Here is a 20,119-nt window from a genome sequence, read left to right on the forward strand (position 1 = left end):
TTTTTTGTATTCAACTAATCACATTTTACACTTTTTGCTATGCATTTTGTTGTCATTTTATTCGCCTCTCTCAAGTGACGTAGCAGCCAAAGTTCCCCTCACATTTTGTTTTTTTTCCCCCCCCATGGCTATCAAGCGAAAGAGAACAAAAAAAAATCAGCCGGCCTACTGCTACCACCTTTGATAGATTCGCTTTGTTGCAAGCTTTGCGTTTCAAATTTGATAGCAAATTAAGCTTCAGAAATATTGTTAGTTGCTTCTAAGGCGTGGTGGTGTTGTTAAAATCAGCTGATTTGTTTTTTTTTTCTTTGGCTGTGCCCATGTAGCTGTCAGCACGCAATAAAACAAGGCGAATTAATTTTTTGTTTTCTACTTCGCCAATACCTTGCCGTGACAATCAAACGTACAAAACATTGTTGTTGGTCTAGTGCCACCACCTTCAATAATTTTTTCTTTCGTCATCAATATTTCTTGTTGCACTGAGTTTTTGATTTTTACTCACATTTCTTTATTGACTTTAACTTCTTTTTAAAATTTCAACTGCCGAGAAATGTGGAACAGAAATTAAAAAAATTGCATTAAATAAGAAACGCACGCTAATAAGGTAAAAAAAATTGTACTTGGATTTCTGCTACTTTGCCAAAACTTTTCAGTTTAGTGTTGTTATTATTATTATTATTATATAATTTTTTTTTTGTTTTTATCTCGTGAGCTTAAGAGTGTTTAGCTGCTTTTTTAATAAGTTTAGACACATTTACTCGTATGTGCTTACGTGTGTACTTAATCAAAGAGGAAGGTAGGTATCTACGTAGCTTCGAATATAAAAATATTGCTTACATATTTTTTGGATTTACACTTTGAAATCGAATTCACTAATTATAGATAACAGTTGCAATTTCTTGCATAGTCAAAATGTTTAATATGTATGTATGTGTATATGCACATTAGGGCGGAGTGATTTTTTCTTTTTAAATTTTTTTTTATTTTTAGTATTTTAGTGCAGTTAAAAACAAGTTATGAACATAAAACTTAAAATGTTTGGTACATAACATTTATTAAGGGGTTACATACATCCAGAATTAAAAAAATCGATTTTTTTACAGATTATTATTCTTTATAGTTTTTGGCGTATTTCTGTGGAAGTCGATTGTAAAAATTCCACATAGATACAAAGTTATGGTAGAAAATGCAACTGCCCGACGAGAGTTTGATGCGCACAGGTAGCTGTCCTTCGTTTGAGGCAGCTGGCCTCGAGCGAAATGCACTTGAAAGTTTAAACTCGTTTTTCTCGAAGCTACTTTTTCCGGCATGGTTTGAATGATAACTCACGCAGTTTTTAATATTTTTTGATGCGGTAGTTTTTTTCAATATTCAAAAGTGTTTTTCCTACAGTTCTCACGCCGGAGTTTTGATATTTTTATTAAAAAATTTTATAAACATAATTAAAGTGTGACATTTATGACGTAAATGGCATAATTTTTTTTAAATTCCGTAAATTGCAAAATTCTCGAAAATTCGAAATTCAAAAGTCCGGCACGACAACTATAACTACAACTTTATTTTACAAGAATTTTTTTACTTTTTACAGATCCATCAACATTTCAAAGAGAAATGTTGCAGACCGTGGAACAACTTTTTTTCATTGTACTTTGGGTCGCGTGATTTTTTATATACTAATTTTTGTAAAGAAAAATTAAAATAAATTTTTTTATAAAGTTTAAATACTAATAAACAATGTGTACAATTTTTTTATATTGTATTTATTTCTCCTGTTATCCCTTCTAAAAACAGTTTTTCTTTTAGCGCATTTTTGGTGCTGCTGGACGTATGCAACCCTTTAAGAGCTGTGTAATGTTTTGATTATACTGGGGGCACCTCAAAATGTAATTCTAGAAAGGTAATTTTTTATGATTTTCTTAAACTCTTATAAAAGCAATTTTTGATTGTTATGCCAATTCAAAAAAAAAAAAAATCCATACACTTTCGCTCCACCTTAATGTACATATACGTGTATGTATGTATGTATGCATATGTAATTGCGTTTCCACATTGATGGTGTCGTATAAAAAAAAATTCCGCACAAAGCATTAACCAATTCTATGCTTACGAAAAATGTAAGGAGTCCACCAAAAGCATTGATATTTAAAAAGTAAAAGTCGTTTTTTTTGTATTAGTTTTTAAGTTTAAGTTTTTAAGGAAGCAAATAAAAAAACAAAAATTTATTTTTAAGTGATAAATCTAGTGTCTTTGACATTGCGCTGTTTTCAAACCAAAAGTTGGAATAAAATTTATGTAAGTTAATACAAATTTCAAGGCATTTCAAGATCCTGCGCAAATGGCTTACAGCAGCTAGACAAAGCAGAGTCGGTCGACTCCACCAATAGGGCAATTGGTTAATTCTATCCGTGCTATGACAGAAGCATGAAGCAAATAATTTGTAACAAACTTTCAAGTTTTGGTGTTCATGTATGCAAAACAATTGCAAAGTAGGGGAAAGTGAGAGAGCAAAATGACAGTTTATTTTGAGGGGAAGTTGCAAGTCTTAACTGCATACATTTTTACTTGTAAGCATTTGCAAGTGGGGAAAACAGCTGATCGCAAAGTAAAATTAAACACGAATTAAAATTAAAGTTCTAAATTTAAATAAAAGTGGTGAATAACGCGGAGAATGTAAGTAAACATATTTTAGATAAAATTTATAAAGTTTATTTGAAGTCAAAATAGAAATCGGCCAATGATATAAAGGTAAGCACTTCTGAACCACAGCCCCCAGTCACCGTTGCTGCAGTTTGCGAAATACAAATCGAAAGCATTGAAGGCATCTTTTGTGTTTTATGCTTATACTGCTTGGTTATTAATTGATCTGCAGAAACGAAAGCAAGGAAAATATGAAGAGAGCTGTGATAGGTATTGCCACAAAAATACTAAAAAAATGCTAATGGAATTTATCTTCATCTGACAGCGGTGATGAAATGGAACAAACTATTGTGGGCAAAATAAAATCATGCATTATTATTATTTTTTTTGTAATTTAGTGCGAGGTAGCTCAAATGAATAAGTATTTAAAATTTGTGATTTTTTCCGCCAACAATTTAATCAGCTGTTCGTAAAACTTTCAAATTGTTACTGGGTTTGCGTTCTCGTAGTTTTTTTTTTTTTTAATTTTCTGCTTTCAGTGAGAAGTCTCAGAAATTAAGTTAATGACAAGTTACTGTATAATTTTTGGCATGAACAGAAATATTATGTAAAGCATATTATGCAATGCACAGCAGTAAATAAATCAATTGAGGAATTTAGTTAGGTTAGGTTGAAGCGGTTGCCCACTGTGGGACGCACTCATCCGCATAGCCCATTGTGATGCTGCATGAGAAACTTGTCCTTATCTCTCCTAAAGCCAGGGCGTATTTTTCAAAAATTTCAGAAGATCCCTGATGTCCACAGAACTCAGATATTCCAATTCATTCAAGAATTGTATGGTAAATATACGTCTGAATAGTGCAGCACAGTGGCACAAAATATGCGCAATCATTGCTGTTGTTGTTGTATTAGTAACTTTGCCCTGTCAGTGTAGTGTAAATCAGCAGTCGTCTTCGTCTAGCTCATCTAACGCCCAATGTAGGCCTAGGAAACTTGCTGTTTCGACAGGTTGGGTCCAGAGGGAGAGGAGTGTTAGATGAGTGGGTTTGATGGAGCATGTGAAAAGGTAGTGAGTGTCGTGCGAGGTCCGCAATCGCCTCTTGCTTTGCCTCATCTAGGCAGCATCTGCAGAAGTCAAGTGTTTGCACACCCATCCTGTGGGCGTGTCTGTCGTGTATTTGGCAATGCGCCATTATAACTGAAATTAGTGCGCTAAGATTGTGCTGCTTATTTCAGCTTAGCAGAGATTCGGTGCGTTTAGCATTGAGAGTCGGCCACAATCGTCGAGCGATTCTGCAGGTGGTTTCATTACGCTATCTTTCATTCGCTGCTCTTACAATTTCCTCAAAGGTAAGCGACTTACATGTTTGTAAGGGTATGCCTGTGGCATTGTCTATGTACCGAATGGTCAATTTAGTGCCGAGACTCGCTAGTTCATCGGCTCTGCAGTTAACCTCAATGTCGCAGTGGCCAGGCACTCATTTAGGAATTTAGTCAGATGCATTTAATATTGCAAAACGTGCGAATATGCAGCTTTCTTAGGCTGTTTTCTTGTTATTGTCCTGCTCTTACATTCTGAACTGTCCGAGAGTAATATAGAACTTGGAACGCTCTAATTTAATTTCATTTTCAGTTCGTGGCCTGTAATTGCGATGTGCCGAAGATATTAAATGAAGCACATTTAAAAACTTTAGGGCAAAACAAAACTAAAGGCTTACACGGTAAAAATTTGTGTCTTATACGATTTACTAAAATTTAAAATACAAACAGTATTTTTTAACAATAAATGCGCCAACTTGCGGCACAAAATTTGTGCTGCCTAAATAACAGTTAAGCATGTTTAGGAAAAACTATAAATGCAATTACAATTTCATGCAAAGTGGCAACGCTAATGCAAGAAAAATCAAACTCTACCACCTTCAATGTGCGCACTTTTTTTTCTGCTGCGTTTCTGCTACTTCGCAGTGAGCAGCCCTACATACACACAAATTCACTTACATACCTGCACATTAAACATTTTGTTTTCCACATTCAACATATTGCGTTTTTTTTTCTTTTAAATATACAATGAATAAAAAAATAAAAATACATTTGCCTTTATGAATTCTCTTAAAGAGGTTTGCAATTTTTGGTCGAAAATATATTTTCTAATTATATAAATTTTTAAATCAACTTTAGTTGATTTTTATATTTAATTATACGAGTATATAATATCTATTCATAGTATGTGTATAATTTTCGATTCCTTATGATATACGTTTTATAACAGTTTTTGTTTAAAATTACATAAATAGGTTGAAGGTACATTGCAAAATTTGACCAGCACTAATAGTTAAATTATTCAGTGACTCCACACAAGCAGACACAAATCAATTGTAGCACATGGCGCGTGCATGCAAGGTGGCGCAAAATTAATCATCCAATTTGGTAGCACAAAATTTCTCATCGAATTCGATTTTTGCACAATTTTTCAATGAATAAAAGAAAATGATGTTGGGTGATGGAAATCATTATTTTCACTTTTACTCCATTACTTTTACTCATTATTTTTATCTTCAAGCTCCTTGTTTATCACTTTGTATGCTGCAGTTGACAAGTGTCAAAGATGTTTGACGAATGACGCCATTTGCAAAAATGTTAAATCTTCTGATAGGGTGATTCATTTTGCACCACCTTGTGCATATATAAATATTAGTTTGGGGAAAAATAAATCCATTACTTCCTCGGTAGAGGGCTGTAGTGATCGATGTCTCGTAAAGTAACGATCAAACATTTTAAGGTTTAGGCTCGTTGTGAAGGTGACATTTCACACTAAATCTAAATCTTTCGCTGTTTTTTATTTTTATTCCATTTGGTAGTGAATTACAGGGTGTTAAGTATAGATGTCAACAAAGAGAAAATTCGGTATATTTTAAATTTTTTCTTTGATAATCGCGAAAATGCAAGCCCGGCCGCGGAAATTGTGAATTGGGTTTATGGTGCCGATTCTACATATAAAAAAATAAATAATTGGCGCGTACACTTCTGTTAGGTGTTTGGCCGAGCTCCTCCTCCTATTTGTGGTGTGCGTCTTGATGTTGTTCCACAAATAGAGGGACCTACAGTTTCAAGCCGACTCCGAACGGCAGATATTTTTTATAAGGAGCTTTTTCATGGCAGAAATACACTCTGAGGTTTGGCATTGCCTGCCGAGGAGCGACCGCTATTCTACCGAGATTCGAACCTACGTTCTTCCTGTGGATTCCGAATGGTAGTCACGCACCATCCCTTTTGGCTACGGTGCCGATTCTGCAGCAGCTAATTTCGGCTAATTGCGTGCAATTTTGGTTTCCTCGCTTCCGTTGAGGCATTTCTGATGCTAAAGAAAATGCCGTTGAAGCCGAAAATGTCGTTAAAATCACCGAAATAATCGAAGTTGACCGGCTTTTGAGTAGTCGTAGCATCGACCAGGCGCTAAAGATCGACCGTAAAATAGTTTCAAGCCATTTACGCAAAAATTTTAATTTTAATGGATTTCTTTTTCCCCGAAACAAATTTTGTATTCTGCTGCAACTTTGCTTTTGTTGCAATTTAAGCAACTTTCTTGTGGCCAAGTGCTACAAAAAATTGCTGTCTGTTTATCAAATGCTACCATTGGCTCTACTCAATGCTCTCCTTTAATATTTTGTTGGTTTACCGTTTTCTATAGCTTAATATTGTATTATTTTCTTGATTTGGGGCGGATAAAGCTCTAAATGCATTTCTAAAAAAGTGTCTTATTTATTGATAATTTTCTGTTGCCTTTTGGTCTTTTTCAAATTTCGCTTTCGCATTTCCTATTACCGATTTGCTTATTTTTCTGCATTTCACAGCATTTTATTTATTGTATTCGCTCCTTCTACGCGTGCGCAAGGGATTAACGGCTTGCTTTAACGAGTACTCGTCGTATCTAAGTTACTTATTTTTATGAATTAAGAAAGTTGTACGTTATATACGATAATTTGCGTAAGTATTTTACTAACTATACTATTTTTTTGCTTGATTTGTTCTTGCTTTCGGTTACAATCAACTATCACACACTTTTACGTTTCGATCTTTCACCTTCCATTTCCCTCTCTGTTTCCGTTTCCGCTACCGACTTCGTTTCTTGGTTGTTACAACCACTGTTACACAGCGGCTTCACTTGATTTTCATTTAAAAAATAAAACAAAACGAACTCACTTCACACATACATATGCATGTGCGCATGCGTGTGTATATACATTTGTACATATGCCCGAAGTTCTGCTCCTTCCAATAATTGCTTTAAAATGTAGGTTATTTGCATCGCTTTAAAATGCATGTCCCCCATGCTGTAGCCTGCCCTTCGTGCGTACACAAACATCCCTGAAACGTTTGCCGTTATCTATTTTTGATTGTTGATATTGCTCGTGGTTCTAAGGCTCATTGGTTGCTATTGATGGCTTTTGCTCAATAGATGCGAATTAAATTCATAGACGTTGTTGCACTGTTCGCCACAAATATTGCACTTCCACGGATTGCTTTCGCAGTGACAGCCCTTGTGCAGGAAGTATAGCGTTTCGTCCGGGAACTCGATGCCGCAGAATAAACAAGTGAGTATTTGCTTTCGATTAAGCAGATTCGATTCGGTTTCTTGGCCGGTAGAGGTGATCGTGCCATTGCAAATGGGAGTGGAATTGCAGGATGAGTTGCTGTTTGCGGTGGCGCCAACTCCACTAACTTGCACAACATTGTTGTTGTCCAACACAGCCGCATTGCGAGTGATGCGATTGTTGGCCTTGGCGCAAATTCGTCGTTTGAGGTCCTCCCTTAGCAAGGATTTCAGTGGCGAGACCTGCAATTGGTCAGAAATAAAACATATGAATTTATAAAGATTTAGTTTTATTGGAGGTTTGCACTTCGACCTGATGGTTTTTCGTGCCCATGTATTTATATACACTTGTGTTCAAAATAATAGCAGCGCAACATGTTGCATATTACTCTTTTATAAAAATGTAGTTGATGTTACAAAAAAAAAAAATATCTATAGGTGCGCAACTAAGTTCTCGTTGTTTTTTATGAAAACACAATTTTATTCTGAAAAAATGGTTACAAGTGAACTATTGAAAGTATTGCCCATCGCTGCCTACTACTTTTTCCCATCTTTCTGGTAGATCTCTATACCGTCGCGGTAAAACTGTTCATCTTTTGAGGCTATCCACGGATCAAGCCATTTTTTGATGTCTTCATATGAATGGAACTGATGGTCAGCTAGACCATGAGCCATCGATCGCAACAGATGATAATCGGACGGCGCAATACCTGGAGAATATGGCGGGTGGGGTAAGATTACCCATTTCAGTGTTTCCAGTTGGGTTTTAACGGGTTTGGCACGAACGTTGTCATGGTGTAGAATCACTTTTTCATGCCTCTCCGCGTATTGCGGTCGCTTCTCGCACAGTGCTCGGCTCAGTCATATCAATTGAAGTCGATACCGATCCCCATTGATGGTTTCGCGTGGTTTTAACAGTTCACAATAAATAGCACCAAATACATTGCATAACCTTCGCAGCATGAATATTCGACCGAGACGACGACGTAGAAGCATGACTGAGCAGTCCCCATGACTTTCTTTTCTTTGGATTGCTGTAATGAATACATTTTCATCACCCGTCACGATGCGATGAAGAAAACCCTTCTTTTTTCTGCTGCTGCAGCAGTTGTTCACAGGTAAAAAAACGACATTCAACGAAACGACAACTGTTTCTGAACCATTCCCAAAGCATGCGATCGCTTGGAAATGGATTGGCGGGTAACTCCTAATACTGAAGCAAGCTCTTCTTGCGTTTGACACGGATCCTCATTGAGCAATGCCTGCTATTCAGCGTCTTCGAAGGTTTTTGGCCTTCCTTCACGCGGACGGTCGTCTACATTAAAATCACAGCACGTTGTTTCATTTAAAGCAGCACCTCCATAACCTTTTTGTAACTCTCGATGCACTTCAGCCGCCGTTTTTTCGAATATTTTCACAAAACCAGAAGTATATGATACCAAAACAAAATCACTAATGTGTCGAAACACTTTGCTTACTATATGTCTAAGCTTGATTTATGACGTTTAGGTTATGTTAGAATCGACTAGCACACACTGAGTTGCGCACCTAACTTTGAGTTTTAGTTTCAATCTTTGTACAAAATTTAAAAAAACAAAAAAAATATTTTATCAAAATTTCGAACTTTTTAAACCAGAAGTTTTCGCAGAATTCTGGTTATCCAGTTTTGTAGCCCAATCAATTTTGTGACAATTAAAGTAACCTTTAAATATGTTTATGGTTACTTTTGATCCCAGTGAAGATATCAACAAGATTTACAAAATAAACCATGTCCTCCACTCAATCGTTGTTATTGAACCTGTCAAAGCATCAAATCTGATTCCCCAATGCAAAAGTTGTCAAGCATTTGGTCATACCAAGAACTACTGTAACAAAACTCCAAGATGTGTAAAGTGCAGTGGAAAACATAGTACATTTGAATGTAAAAAACCGTCAGACCAAAACCCAAAGTGTTGACACTGCGGGGAAAACCATCCCGCTAATTACAGGGGATGTATAGTCGCGAAAGAATTGCAAAAAATCCGTGATAAGAACAGGAATAAACAACAAATGTCAAATCATAGTAATAAAGTTATCGATACTATAAATAAAGTTACTAAAATAAATGCTGTGAAAACAAAAAAACCATCTTTTGCTGAAATTCTCAAAGAAGATAAGAAGATTGCGATATCAAACAAAATAACAAACAATGACCAGATTCTTGCCCAAATACTTCTCAAATTGAATAATCAAGAAGATTTCAACAAAAGCCTCCATAAACGGTTAAATGATCTTGAAAAACAAATACTGTCCAAAGGTAACAAACACAATGACTGATATGCTGAGAATTATGGCATGGAATGCGAACGGCTTAAAAAATCACAAAAATGAATTACAAATTTTATTAGAATTAGAACATATTGACGTCTGTCTTATTTCTGAAACGCACTTTACCAAACAATCGCACATTGAATTCAAGCATTATAATATCTACCACACTACACACCCAAGCAACTGTCCAAGGGGTGGTAGTGCCGTAATTATTAAGAAAAATATTGAGCAGTACGAAGATTTCAATTTAAGTACAGAAATATTCCAAGCCACAACGGTAACAATCCAAACAAAAAACCAACCACTTTCAATCACTGCCATATATTGTCCACCAAGATACAATATATCTTCAGAAGAATACAAGAAACTCATCAACATGCACAAATTTAAGTTCGTAATTGGTGGAGATTTTAACGCAAAAAATGTTTATTGGGGATCACGTTTAACCACAGTGAAAGGACGTGAGTTGTACAAAGCAGCGCGAGAAACTGGATGTGACTTCATTTCTACGGCGAAACCAACATATTGGCCAACTGATGTCAATAAAACTCCGGACCTGATCGACTTTTTCATTGTAAAAAAACTGTCAACGAATTTTATTCAAATAGCCGAAGGTTCTGATCTCAATTCTGATCATTCACCAATATTCTTAACTATCAGTGAAACAATAATCGAGAAAGAAAGTAAACCGACGCTCAATAATAAAAATACTGACTGGAAATCCTTTGCAAAAATTCTTCAAAACATTCAACAAAATGACTTCTTAGTAACCACCAAAGATCAACTAGAAGAAGAAGTTCAAAGGTTTGTCCAAGAAATCCAGAAAGCTGCCTGGATGAGTACACCCAATTTCAAAAGGGTAACAAATGGAGCTAACTACCCCAAAGAAATTAAGCAGCTCATAATAAACAAAAGAAAATTACGGCGAAAATGGCAACATACTCGTTCCCCTAGTGACAAAACCAAGCTCAACAAAGCATCACAAGAATTAAATAATGAAATAAATTGTATTAAAAATGAATCAATAAATCAATACCTTTCAAGCTTGAGATCTGATAAAAAAGGTGACTACTCACTTTGGAAGTGTACTAAATATTTGAAAAGACCAAATTGTCATGTTCCTCCAATCAAAAGAGATAATAATACATGGGCAAAAAGTGACAAAGACAAGGCAGTAGCTTTTGCAAAACACTTAACAGAAACTTTCCAACCCAACGAAAATCAATCTGACAATTTGTATACTCATACTGTAGATGAAAACACTCCTATTTCATTCATTACTATAAAAGAACTCAAAAGGGAAATAAAACAACTAAAAGATAAAAAAGCGCCCGGATTCGATTTAATTACAGCTGAGGTTTTAAAAAAGTTACCCTACATAAGTTTGGTTAAATTAGTAAAGTTATTTAATCATTCAATTCAGCTTCACTATGTTCCAACCCTGTGGAAAGTTGCGGAAATGATAATGATTCCGAAACCGGGAAAAGATCTACATCTTGTTTCCTCGTACAGACCAATCTCGTTGCTGCCTCAAATTGGTAAGCTATTTGAAAAGCTCATCCTCAATCGGTTGACGCCAATTATCGACTCTAAAGATTTGTTACCTTCGCATCAATTTGGCTTTCGGTGTAAGCACTCAACCATCGATCAGGTGCATAGAATCACAGCCGAAATTGAAAACTCTTTTGAACAGAATAACGTGTGTTCAGCAGTATTCTTGGACGTCGCACAAGCTTTCGACAAGGTTTGGCATGACGGTTTAAATAACAAACTAAATACCTGCCTTCCAAGCGGTTTTTGCGCCCTCCTAAAGTCGTATCTGAGTGAACGCTACTTTCGCGTTAAACAAGGAAATGAATACTCTGACCTTGAAGAAATAAATGCTGGTGTGCCGCAAGGAAGCATTCTTGGTCCGCTCTTATACCTTTTATACACCAGAGACTTGCCGATACCCTCGAATAGCTTGATCGCCACTTTCGCCGACGACACTGCCATCCTAGCAATTGGAAAAAGTGCTGAAGAAGCTGCAACCAAACTTCAAATTGCAACAAACGCTATTGAAGAATGGACGAAGACTTGGCGCATAAAATTGAACAATACCAAGTCAATACATGTAAACTTCACCAACAAAAAAGTGAATCATTATCCAATAATGCTGCTAGGTGCCGCAATACCACATGCAAACACTGCAAAATACCTTGGCATGACGCTTGATGCTAAGCTTCGATGGAAGGAGCATATAAAACTTAAACGGCATGAAATCCATCTGAAGGTAATACAAATTAAATGGCTAATTGGACGAAGATCAAAGCTATCCATATATAACAAAATAGCGATATATAAACAAATTATAAAACCAGTGTGGTTCTATGGCGCGCAATTATGGGGTTGCGCCAGTCAAAGTAATATAAATATACTTCAACGACTCCAGAATAAAATCCTTCGAGATATTCTCAACGCACCTTGGTTCGTTCGCAATAAGGATATTCACCGTGACCTCAATATCCCTACGGTCGCTGAAGAAATTAAAAAACAAGCAGAAGCCCACTCCCATAGGCTTCAAAGGCACGTGAACGAGGAAGCTAGCAATCTGCTCAACACCTCAGGCCTAACTAGACGACTGCATCGAATTAAACCACATGATCTGGCATGATGGCTGTTAATTTAAGGAAGGGACTATGAAAATCTCTTCACAAAATTTTATTTATGTTACCAAAATTGTACTGCTCGTTAGTTTATCTGTAACTAGTTGCAGTGCCAACAAACATTGTTATGTATTTTATATTGTATCTATGTTTGTAATAAAAAAAAAAAAAAAAAAAAAAAAAAATTCAAAGTAACTTAAATCTACACATTGGTTTTAGGAGGTATAAGGACTAGTTCCCCACGCGGCAACACAATGGGCCATGCGCCTGTGAAGAAAACCAGTCTGGCACTCCTTAAGTAGCACTAAAGCGCTGTTTTGATATCATTTTGTAACCTCCAACGGGCAGATATCTACAGCCAACCAGAGCTTTTGATGTTATTGAGCTGATTTATGGAATTATGGTTGGCGCACGGCCAGAGGCTTTCGAAGAAAGGAGCACCCAGTGACCTTGATCGTCTAGCTGCCAAACTAGGACATTTACAGTGGAAATACTCAACAGTCTCCTTCCCTGAAAGGTCGCCACCGTTTTTTGCAATGCGGATTAAATGGTAAACCTAGCTTTTCCGCATGTTTGCCGATCGTCCGATGGCTGTAAAGCACAGCTACGAGTTTGAAAATTGAACGGCGTGGAGTCCCCTGTACTTTCTGAGTCCACATCTATTGTTGAGCTCCGTCTGGCCTGCGCTTTTCTGAAAAATAAGTTATGTAATTCTCCTTTAACAACAGTCAAAGAAATGCCGATGTTTGGATAGATGTCAGTCCCCTTCCTGGCAAGTTCATCAGCAATTTAATTTCCTTCTATGCTCCTATGTCCTGGAACCCACATCAGAGAAATGTTACCTGCATACCTAAGAGATTTGATCTCCTCCTTACAAGAGTTAGCTACTTTGGATCTGCACCATGGCGTCGTCAGAGCCTTGATCTCATCGGAGAAAACTTTAATATTTCCGTCACTTCCACGTTCCCTAAGTATTTTGCATGCCTGCAGGCTCACAAATCTTCTACCTGAAAGACACCAGCGGTACTCGGCAATTTTGAGGTAAAAGATAAATTGATTGATTTAGAGAAAACCCCTGTTCCGACTCGCAATTCCATCTTGGAGACGTCAGTGAAGACAGAGGTACCCGCTTCGAGGCAGATTTGCCCCTCGCTCCAATCCTTCCTACTTATCTTGGCTCGACCCTCAAACTCCAGTTTACGGATTGAGAGATCTGTCCAAAGTTCAGAGAAAACCAAACCATGAGTGAAAAAAAATTGTCAAAAATCAAAGCAATTTCTGAGCCACTTAAAACTTGCATTTTATTGCACCAAAATTCTATGGGGTATAAAAGTCCATGTAGCGGCAGGCTAATCACCTACCCTGCCAAAAATCAAATGAATTAACGAAACCAACGCAAGACAAGTCTTGTCGAGGCCCTCTGCTCCCGAGAAAAGTGAACAAAGGGGGGAAAAAATTAAAGTCCATACTTGAAATTTTCCTAAAAATTCCGGTTAAAATAATAATTGAATAACTTTTTTTTTTCCTTTTAAGTTATCTGTTCCATTTTTGTTTTAAAATTTATTAAAATGGATAACTGGGACACGCAAACAAGAATTTGGATAGTCCGCCGCTATCACGCACTGGAGTCCGTAGTTTTGGTACAGAGAGAGTACAGGCGGATGTTTGGCAGCGATCCCCCGAGCAGATGGACCATAATGAGACTGGTGAATAATTTTGGTGAGCAAGGAACAGTCGCAAGAAGGCCTTATCATCGAAACCCACCAGTTCGGACGGAGGAAACGATCGCTGCTGTAGCTGCAGCCGTACAAAGCAATCCAAGGGTTTCAACAAGAAGCTTATCTGCTCAACTTGGTGTCAGCCGACAGTCTTTGCAAACAATAATGCACAAAGATTTAGACTTACTATATTTCCCTACAAAATTCAAATGGTTAACAAGCTGAATGCAGCAGACTTGCCGATTCGCTTGGAATTTTGCCAGAAGATCCTGCAAATGGTGGAAGAAGACCAAAACATGTTAAACTGCCTTTTCATGTCTGATGAGGCCCATTTCGATTTAAACGGCAATGTGAACAAACAAAATTGTTGAATATGGAGTACTTCTAACCCACAGATACTCCACGAGACGGAATTGCATCCTCTTCGCGTGACAGTGTGGTGTGCGGTTTCTTCACGCTGTATTGTCGGGCCTTATTTTTTTGAAGAAAATGGTCACACCGTTACGGTTACTGGAGACCGTTATTTGAAAATGCTGAAAGAATTTTTCTATCCAGAACTACGCCCAAAGAGAATTCCTTTCAACTCTGTGTGGTTTCAACAAGATGGGGCAACGTCTCACATAGCCCAGACTGTTATGACAGAGTTGCGACGAAAATTTCCCAATAAACTGATTTCAAGCAACTCCGAATTTCGTTGGCCCCCCAAGTCGCCTGACCTTACTGCACCTGACTTTTTCTTGTGGGGTTTATGTAAACAAGAAGTTTATAAAACAAAGCCAACAAATTTGGATGAACTAAAACAATCCATTCGGGCAACAATTGCGGCTATTCCTGTCGCAACTCTCAAAGCAGCAATGAACAACTTTTTACTAAGATGCCGCACTTGTGTCAACGAGCATGGGGGGCATTTAAATTCAATTATTTTTAAAACTAGTTAAGCTACATTTATATTAATAAAATTTAATGACCTTCAACTTGAAAAAAAATAAATGAATTCCATGCACTAAAAAAAAGTTATTTGAGTTTCTTAATGTAGCAAAATTCATCAGCCACCCTGTATTTTAAATTTCGATGAAAATGTTTTTAATTGTATTCAAATTTGCTTTCATCTGCTCATCTCATAGACTGTTTTTGTAATTAGTTGAACAATTGTTGTTCCTTTTCGCATCACATAAGGCACATTTTATATAAAAACTATTTTTTTTAACCAGATCGCAATTATGTCATAAAACAAACCTTAATTAGTGAAGTTAATCTGCTATTCGGCGATGAGAATTCCGATTCACTGTTGTCGCCGCCATTCATTTGCTCGGTATGTGTTGATGGACCGATTTTGTGGCCACTCTTATTTGCATCGGTTGACAAATCCTCACCTAGTGGTTCCTATAGTGGAGCAACATTAACCAAAAAACGAAAAAGACGAACAAACACAAAAATGGGAAGAAATGTACAAATGTTTGTTTATGTGAATACAATGGGAGTCGTATGAATGTCATTATTGAGTTTTTGCATTACACTCGCCTGCTTGATTGGTATCAAACTGATGGATGGCGTGATGTGATTCTCGTGATGATGGGTTTTTGGTGAAGCGCAAGCATTCAACTGCACACCGACATGACTGGTGCTCGAAGGCAACGATTTGGTATTACAATCGATCGGATGTTCCTGAGGTGGTTGTAGCGCTGGTGACTTGCTTCCGGTGATTGTGTCCCGCTCTCCCCCTCGACCGCTACTCTTCGTCTCCATCGGTTCCACTCCGGTTGACGCATTGGCATTCCCCTGCAAATCAAATGCACACAAAAACGCCGCATCAGTTGATTTCCCAAATTTGCAATTTAGCAACGCATTCCATGTTACATTGAACAAATCGGTGCCGTTTTCTGAAAGGGTTGAAATTTCCACATGCGGCGTCAAAAAATGCATTGGCGGTGTGGTATTCTCCAGCGAACGCATCGATTCACCGCTATCACTTTGATGGGTCGTCATGCTCGAGTTGGCATTCTGGCTGGCCGCAGCAGCAGCAGCAGCTACCGCATTCAAGCCCGGCACGAAACTGGCAGCGGCTGCTGCAGCTGCTACTTGTGATGCCTGCGATTCCAAAGCAAGCAGCAATGATGAGGAGCCACCTGGTCCGGGGTTGTCAAGATCTATGCCATGTCTACAAATACAGCGCAAAAAGTGTAATCGACCATTTTATACAAAAAAAAACAATTTGCAGAAGAGCTTCAGGCGCACCTGTTAAAGAAATGAATTCTCAAAGATTTCATCGATCCTGCTCTATAGCTGCACAATGGACAGGTTTTAACGAGGTCGTGTTGGCCTACATGTTCGTTCTGGAAATGAGCGCGCATAGCGATTTGTCGCTGGAAGCCACGGTTACATATGGGACAGTGGTATGGAAGTGTTTTCGTGTGCGTCGTAAAGTGCTCCGCCAAATGGTCTTTGCGGAAAAATCTATAAGTACAAAATAAAATACGTCACCTTACAATTCCAGCCCAACCCGCAATTAGCAGGTACAAACCTCTTTTGGCAAACACGGCATTCGTATGGTTTGACGCCAGTGTGACGCATCTTGTGTCGTCGCATATTGGCGCCATTTGAAAATTTCATATTGCAAACGTCACATTCGAAGACTTTGCGAGATGACGACGACGAGGACGACGACGCCGTTGGACTGCTAGCATTGCCGTTGGTAGCGATCACCGACATATTTGTAGGCACATTGTTTGGTGTTGCCGTATCTGGAACCAATTTGGATGCGTCGCTGCTGTTGCCCGAATTGTGGTCTGCGTGAGACACCGCACCGCCGACGCACAGATTCTCCAATTCCGGCTCTTCGGTTTTGAGGCGCGTGTGATTGGACAAACATTGAACGACATGCAGTAGCAGCGATGCCCTTGAAGTTGTTTCAAAATTATCACAACGATCGCAGCGAAACGTCGCCATGGCGGGCGGAGTCGGAGTAGGTGTGGATGTGGAGTAATTAGTTGGCGGAGTACTATTTGCGCGCGCTGTAGAATCTAATGCGACTGGCTGCTCATCGGGGCTGCATTCTTTTAAGCTACGCAGCGCATGCGAGTGCTTGACCAACGCATTGTGCTGCAACAAACTAGCGGGAGTCATATCGATGATCCCGCTATCCTTTAATGTCATCTCCATAGCGCCGGCGGCACTTATAGTTTCAGCCATTTACCTGCAAGTAAACATAAGTTTTAAAATGTTAAAAATTTCCATACTGCGCATTAGGGTGACATTTTACTAGAGAAAAAATTTGACGAACAACCAACCAAACAACCTGTGCAAAATTAATCAACCAATTCGGTTTTTGAATAACTTTTTGACTAAATAAGAAAATGATTTTGAGTGATAGAAATCCCTATTTTGACCTTTATGATCTCTATTACTTGTTGTTGTTGTTATTGTAGCAGCATAAACATTCCCCATACACATACGGGGAATGCTGCTGAAGTGACAGTCCTTGGACGGATATAAATCCGGGTCGTTCCGGCTATGTAGAACCGACTGCCGTGGGAACGCTCCGTTGCTTGTCTGTTTGTATACTGCAGTTGAAAAGCGTCAAATATGATTGATGTACACCGCCATTTGGAAAATTATTAAAATCTTCCTAAAGGATGCTTAATTTTGCGCCATATATGTATACATATTTTTCAAGTAGCGAAGCTTAATTTCGGCTTGAACTTAATGAAAATAAAAAAGATAACAAAAAGCAGCTTCTAAAGAGGGAAGAAGCTTAAAAATAGAGAACGATAGGGTAGGGTTATTGTAGGTTAGGTTAGATGAGCCAGGTTGCTCCTATAAAACAAGACACTCGGTGGCCCTAAGGCCCACTGTAATACCTGTATTTGATTTCTATCTCATTCTAACAAAGTTGCTTGAGCCACTTAGAACCTTTTAAGAAGGTAACTATTTAGTCCCTCCAGCGAGACATTTTGCAAATTACCCAGGTCTTCAAAGAAATAATCACCAAGATATTCGGCACGGCTTCTGTGAAGTGCTGGACAATCACCGAGGAGGTGCTGTACCGACTCAATTTCTTCTTCATCTCCACAACTTCCGCAAACGCCATTTTGAGGCGCACCCATTCACTGGCTAGGGTGCCAATAGCGCAGTGACCCGTTGTAACACCTGTGAGGATGCTGGTAGTTGATCTGCCGAATCCAAGCAAATATTTTGTCTGTTTAAGATTCAATGTTGGCCCAAACGCCTTGGAGGCCCTGCAGTTAGTAGTCAGAGACCAGCTTCAATTGGTCTCCGCGATTACGCTGAAGTCAATCGCAGTCTAGAGTTCATTTGGAGCAATGCTTATGTACTCCACCACTCGCTGAAGGTCAAGCTCAGAGCCTTTCCTGCACACTCATCCGCTCTTTCATTTCCCTTCACTACAGAGTGGCCGGGGACCCAAAAAAGTGTGGTGGTGTGTTGTTCAATAAGCGAAAGCGGCCTGCTGCGTTCCTTAACACATCTTGAATTGATACGCGCTGAGGCCAATTCCTTGATCGGTGCTTGTCTGTCAACAAAAATGGTAAAGTTTGCCGGAGGGAAACCCATTAGTCTTACTGTTTTTGCTGTTTCAGATCTCAGCTTGGAAGACGCTACACCGGTTTGGGAGTCTAAAGGAGCAATTTAAGGTTGATTGTTCCGAGTACACTCCCGATCCAGTGCCATTGTCAATCTTTTAGCCGTCAGTATAAATATGCTGACCACTACATCTGATTTGACGCTGGTCTGCCAATCCTTCCTGTCCTTCCTTCGTATTTTACACTTTCTGTTCATATCTATCCTGGGAACCAGATAGTCTGTTTTCGATGCGTCTTGCAAGTGTTGCACAGATAGCAGAACTGATGCAGGACCATGAGTGTTTTCTGGCATGCCTGCTGCTTTAATCCTGGAAGTAGATTTCGTCGCTATCCCTTCAACATATTCATCAATGAGTGGAATATGTTATGTAGGTTTACTTCCAGCGTCGCCTGATTCGTCGATCGGAGCGCACCTGTTATTTCCACACAAGCTAATCGTTGGACTTTAATGAGATTCTTTAGGCAGGATTGTGCCTACACCGCCTCCAATCACAAGGAAAGCTCCATAAGTCAAAATGGGCCTGATGATCATATTGCACCCCCAGTGGTTTATAAACGGTTTCAGACCCCATTTTTGGCCAAGTGTCCTCTTGCAGATAAATAAGGCAATGCAAGCTTTCTTCCTACTTTCCTCGGTGTAACTTTTCCAAGAAAGGGGTCATGCACAAACCCATTCGGCTACGGCGATAGAAAAAAGGACTATTACACAAACATAAATAATTAAGCCCATTAGTACATAAATGAAAGGTCGATCCTAAGAAAATAGCAAAAAAAAATCTAATATTTTATATCTCTCATCATCATCATTGTTGGCTGGGCAACCCTGGTCGGGTCTTCGCCTGCTGCAGCATATGCCTCCAGTTGTCTCGGTTTCGTGCCTGTGTCGTCCATGCCCGAAATCCCAATAAGCCTGCGTCTTCTTCTACACCGTCAATCCATCTAAGCGGCCGGCGGTCCCTTCTCCTCTGTCTTTGGCATTTACCGAAAAGTATTTGTTAGGTTGTTAGCCCCCAATATGTGACCTGCCCATCTCAATCTGTTGATCATGATTGTGGTTTAACTCAGTACTTTAGCGGTTGATTGATTTGGTGTGTGAGAGAAGAATAAGCCCTTCTTGGCACTAGCCATTCTAAAACTGTCAGAAACAAACAAAAATTTGTCTCACACTGGTTCTTTGCGCGAGAAACTTTTGCGATGATTGGTTTGAATTAAACAAATCATACGCAATTTTTCAGTTTTGTGTCAGGCACAAACCTATGCAGATATTATTCACTGCCTTGATTTTAGTTTTCTGCAATCTGCTTGAACGCGATCCATCTCTTTAGCATTAGACAAGCAGCAAGGAATCAAATTGGAGCAACTCTGCCAGCTAATTTTGTGTGTAGTATTTTTTGTATACTCTTCATGGCAATACCCAAGGAAGTTCCAATCATTAACTATAATTGGACACATCAAATTAAGTCAAGTCTTTCTCCACCTGATCTTTCCAAAGCAGAAGAGACCCTTCTACTTCTTCTGGTACCACCAGCTAGTACCACTTCGAATACTTTCAGAGCCGGGGCGTTTGTATCCATTCGGGTGACATGACCCAGCCAGCGAAGCCGCTGGATCTTTATACAC

General features: G+C 38.7%; 1 protein-coding gene across 5 annotated transcripts in view; it reads right to left on the bottom strand.

Annotated features, from left to right (window-relative positions):
• Window positions 1–5,368: 5,368 nt before the first annotated feature.
• Window positions 5,369–20,119, bottom strand: part of LOC129245307 (ikaros family zinc finger protein) — a 57,487-nt gene continuing 42,736 nt past the window's right edge. For 3 of the 5 annotated variants that reach the window (XM_054883390.1, XM_054883389.1, XM_054883388.1), the window contains exons 2-6: window positions 16,423–17,094; window positions 16,137–16,355; window positions 15,417–16,059; window positions 15,138–15,284; window positions 5,369–7,471 (exon numbers count right to left, since the gene is read on the bottom strand). In XM_054883390.1, coding sequence (XP_054739365.1) covers window positions 7,070–7,471; window positions 15,138–15,284; window positions 15,417–16,059; window positions 16,137–16,355; window positions 16,423–17,090 — 2,079 coding nt within the window. In that variant the 5' untranslated portion in view covers window positions 17,091–17,094 and the 3' untranslated portion in view covers window positions 5,369–7,069. The remainder of the gene's footprint in view (window positions 7,472–15,137; window positions 15,285–15,416; window positions 16,060–16,136; window positions 16,356–16,422; window positions 17,095–20,119) is intronic. The other 2 variants (XM_054883392.1, XM_054883391.1) reach the window with 2 other exon arrangements.

Source organism: Anastrepha obliqua, chromosome 4, assembly GCF_027943255.1.
Source record: "Anastrepha obliqua isolate idAnaObli1 chromosome 4, idAnaObli1_1.0, whole genome shotgun sequence".
Classification (NCBI taxonomy): domain Eukaryota; kingdom Metazoa; phylum Arthropoda; class Insecta; order Diptera; family Tephritidae; genus Anastrepha; species Anastrepha obliqua.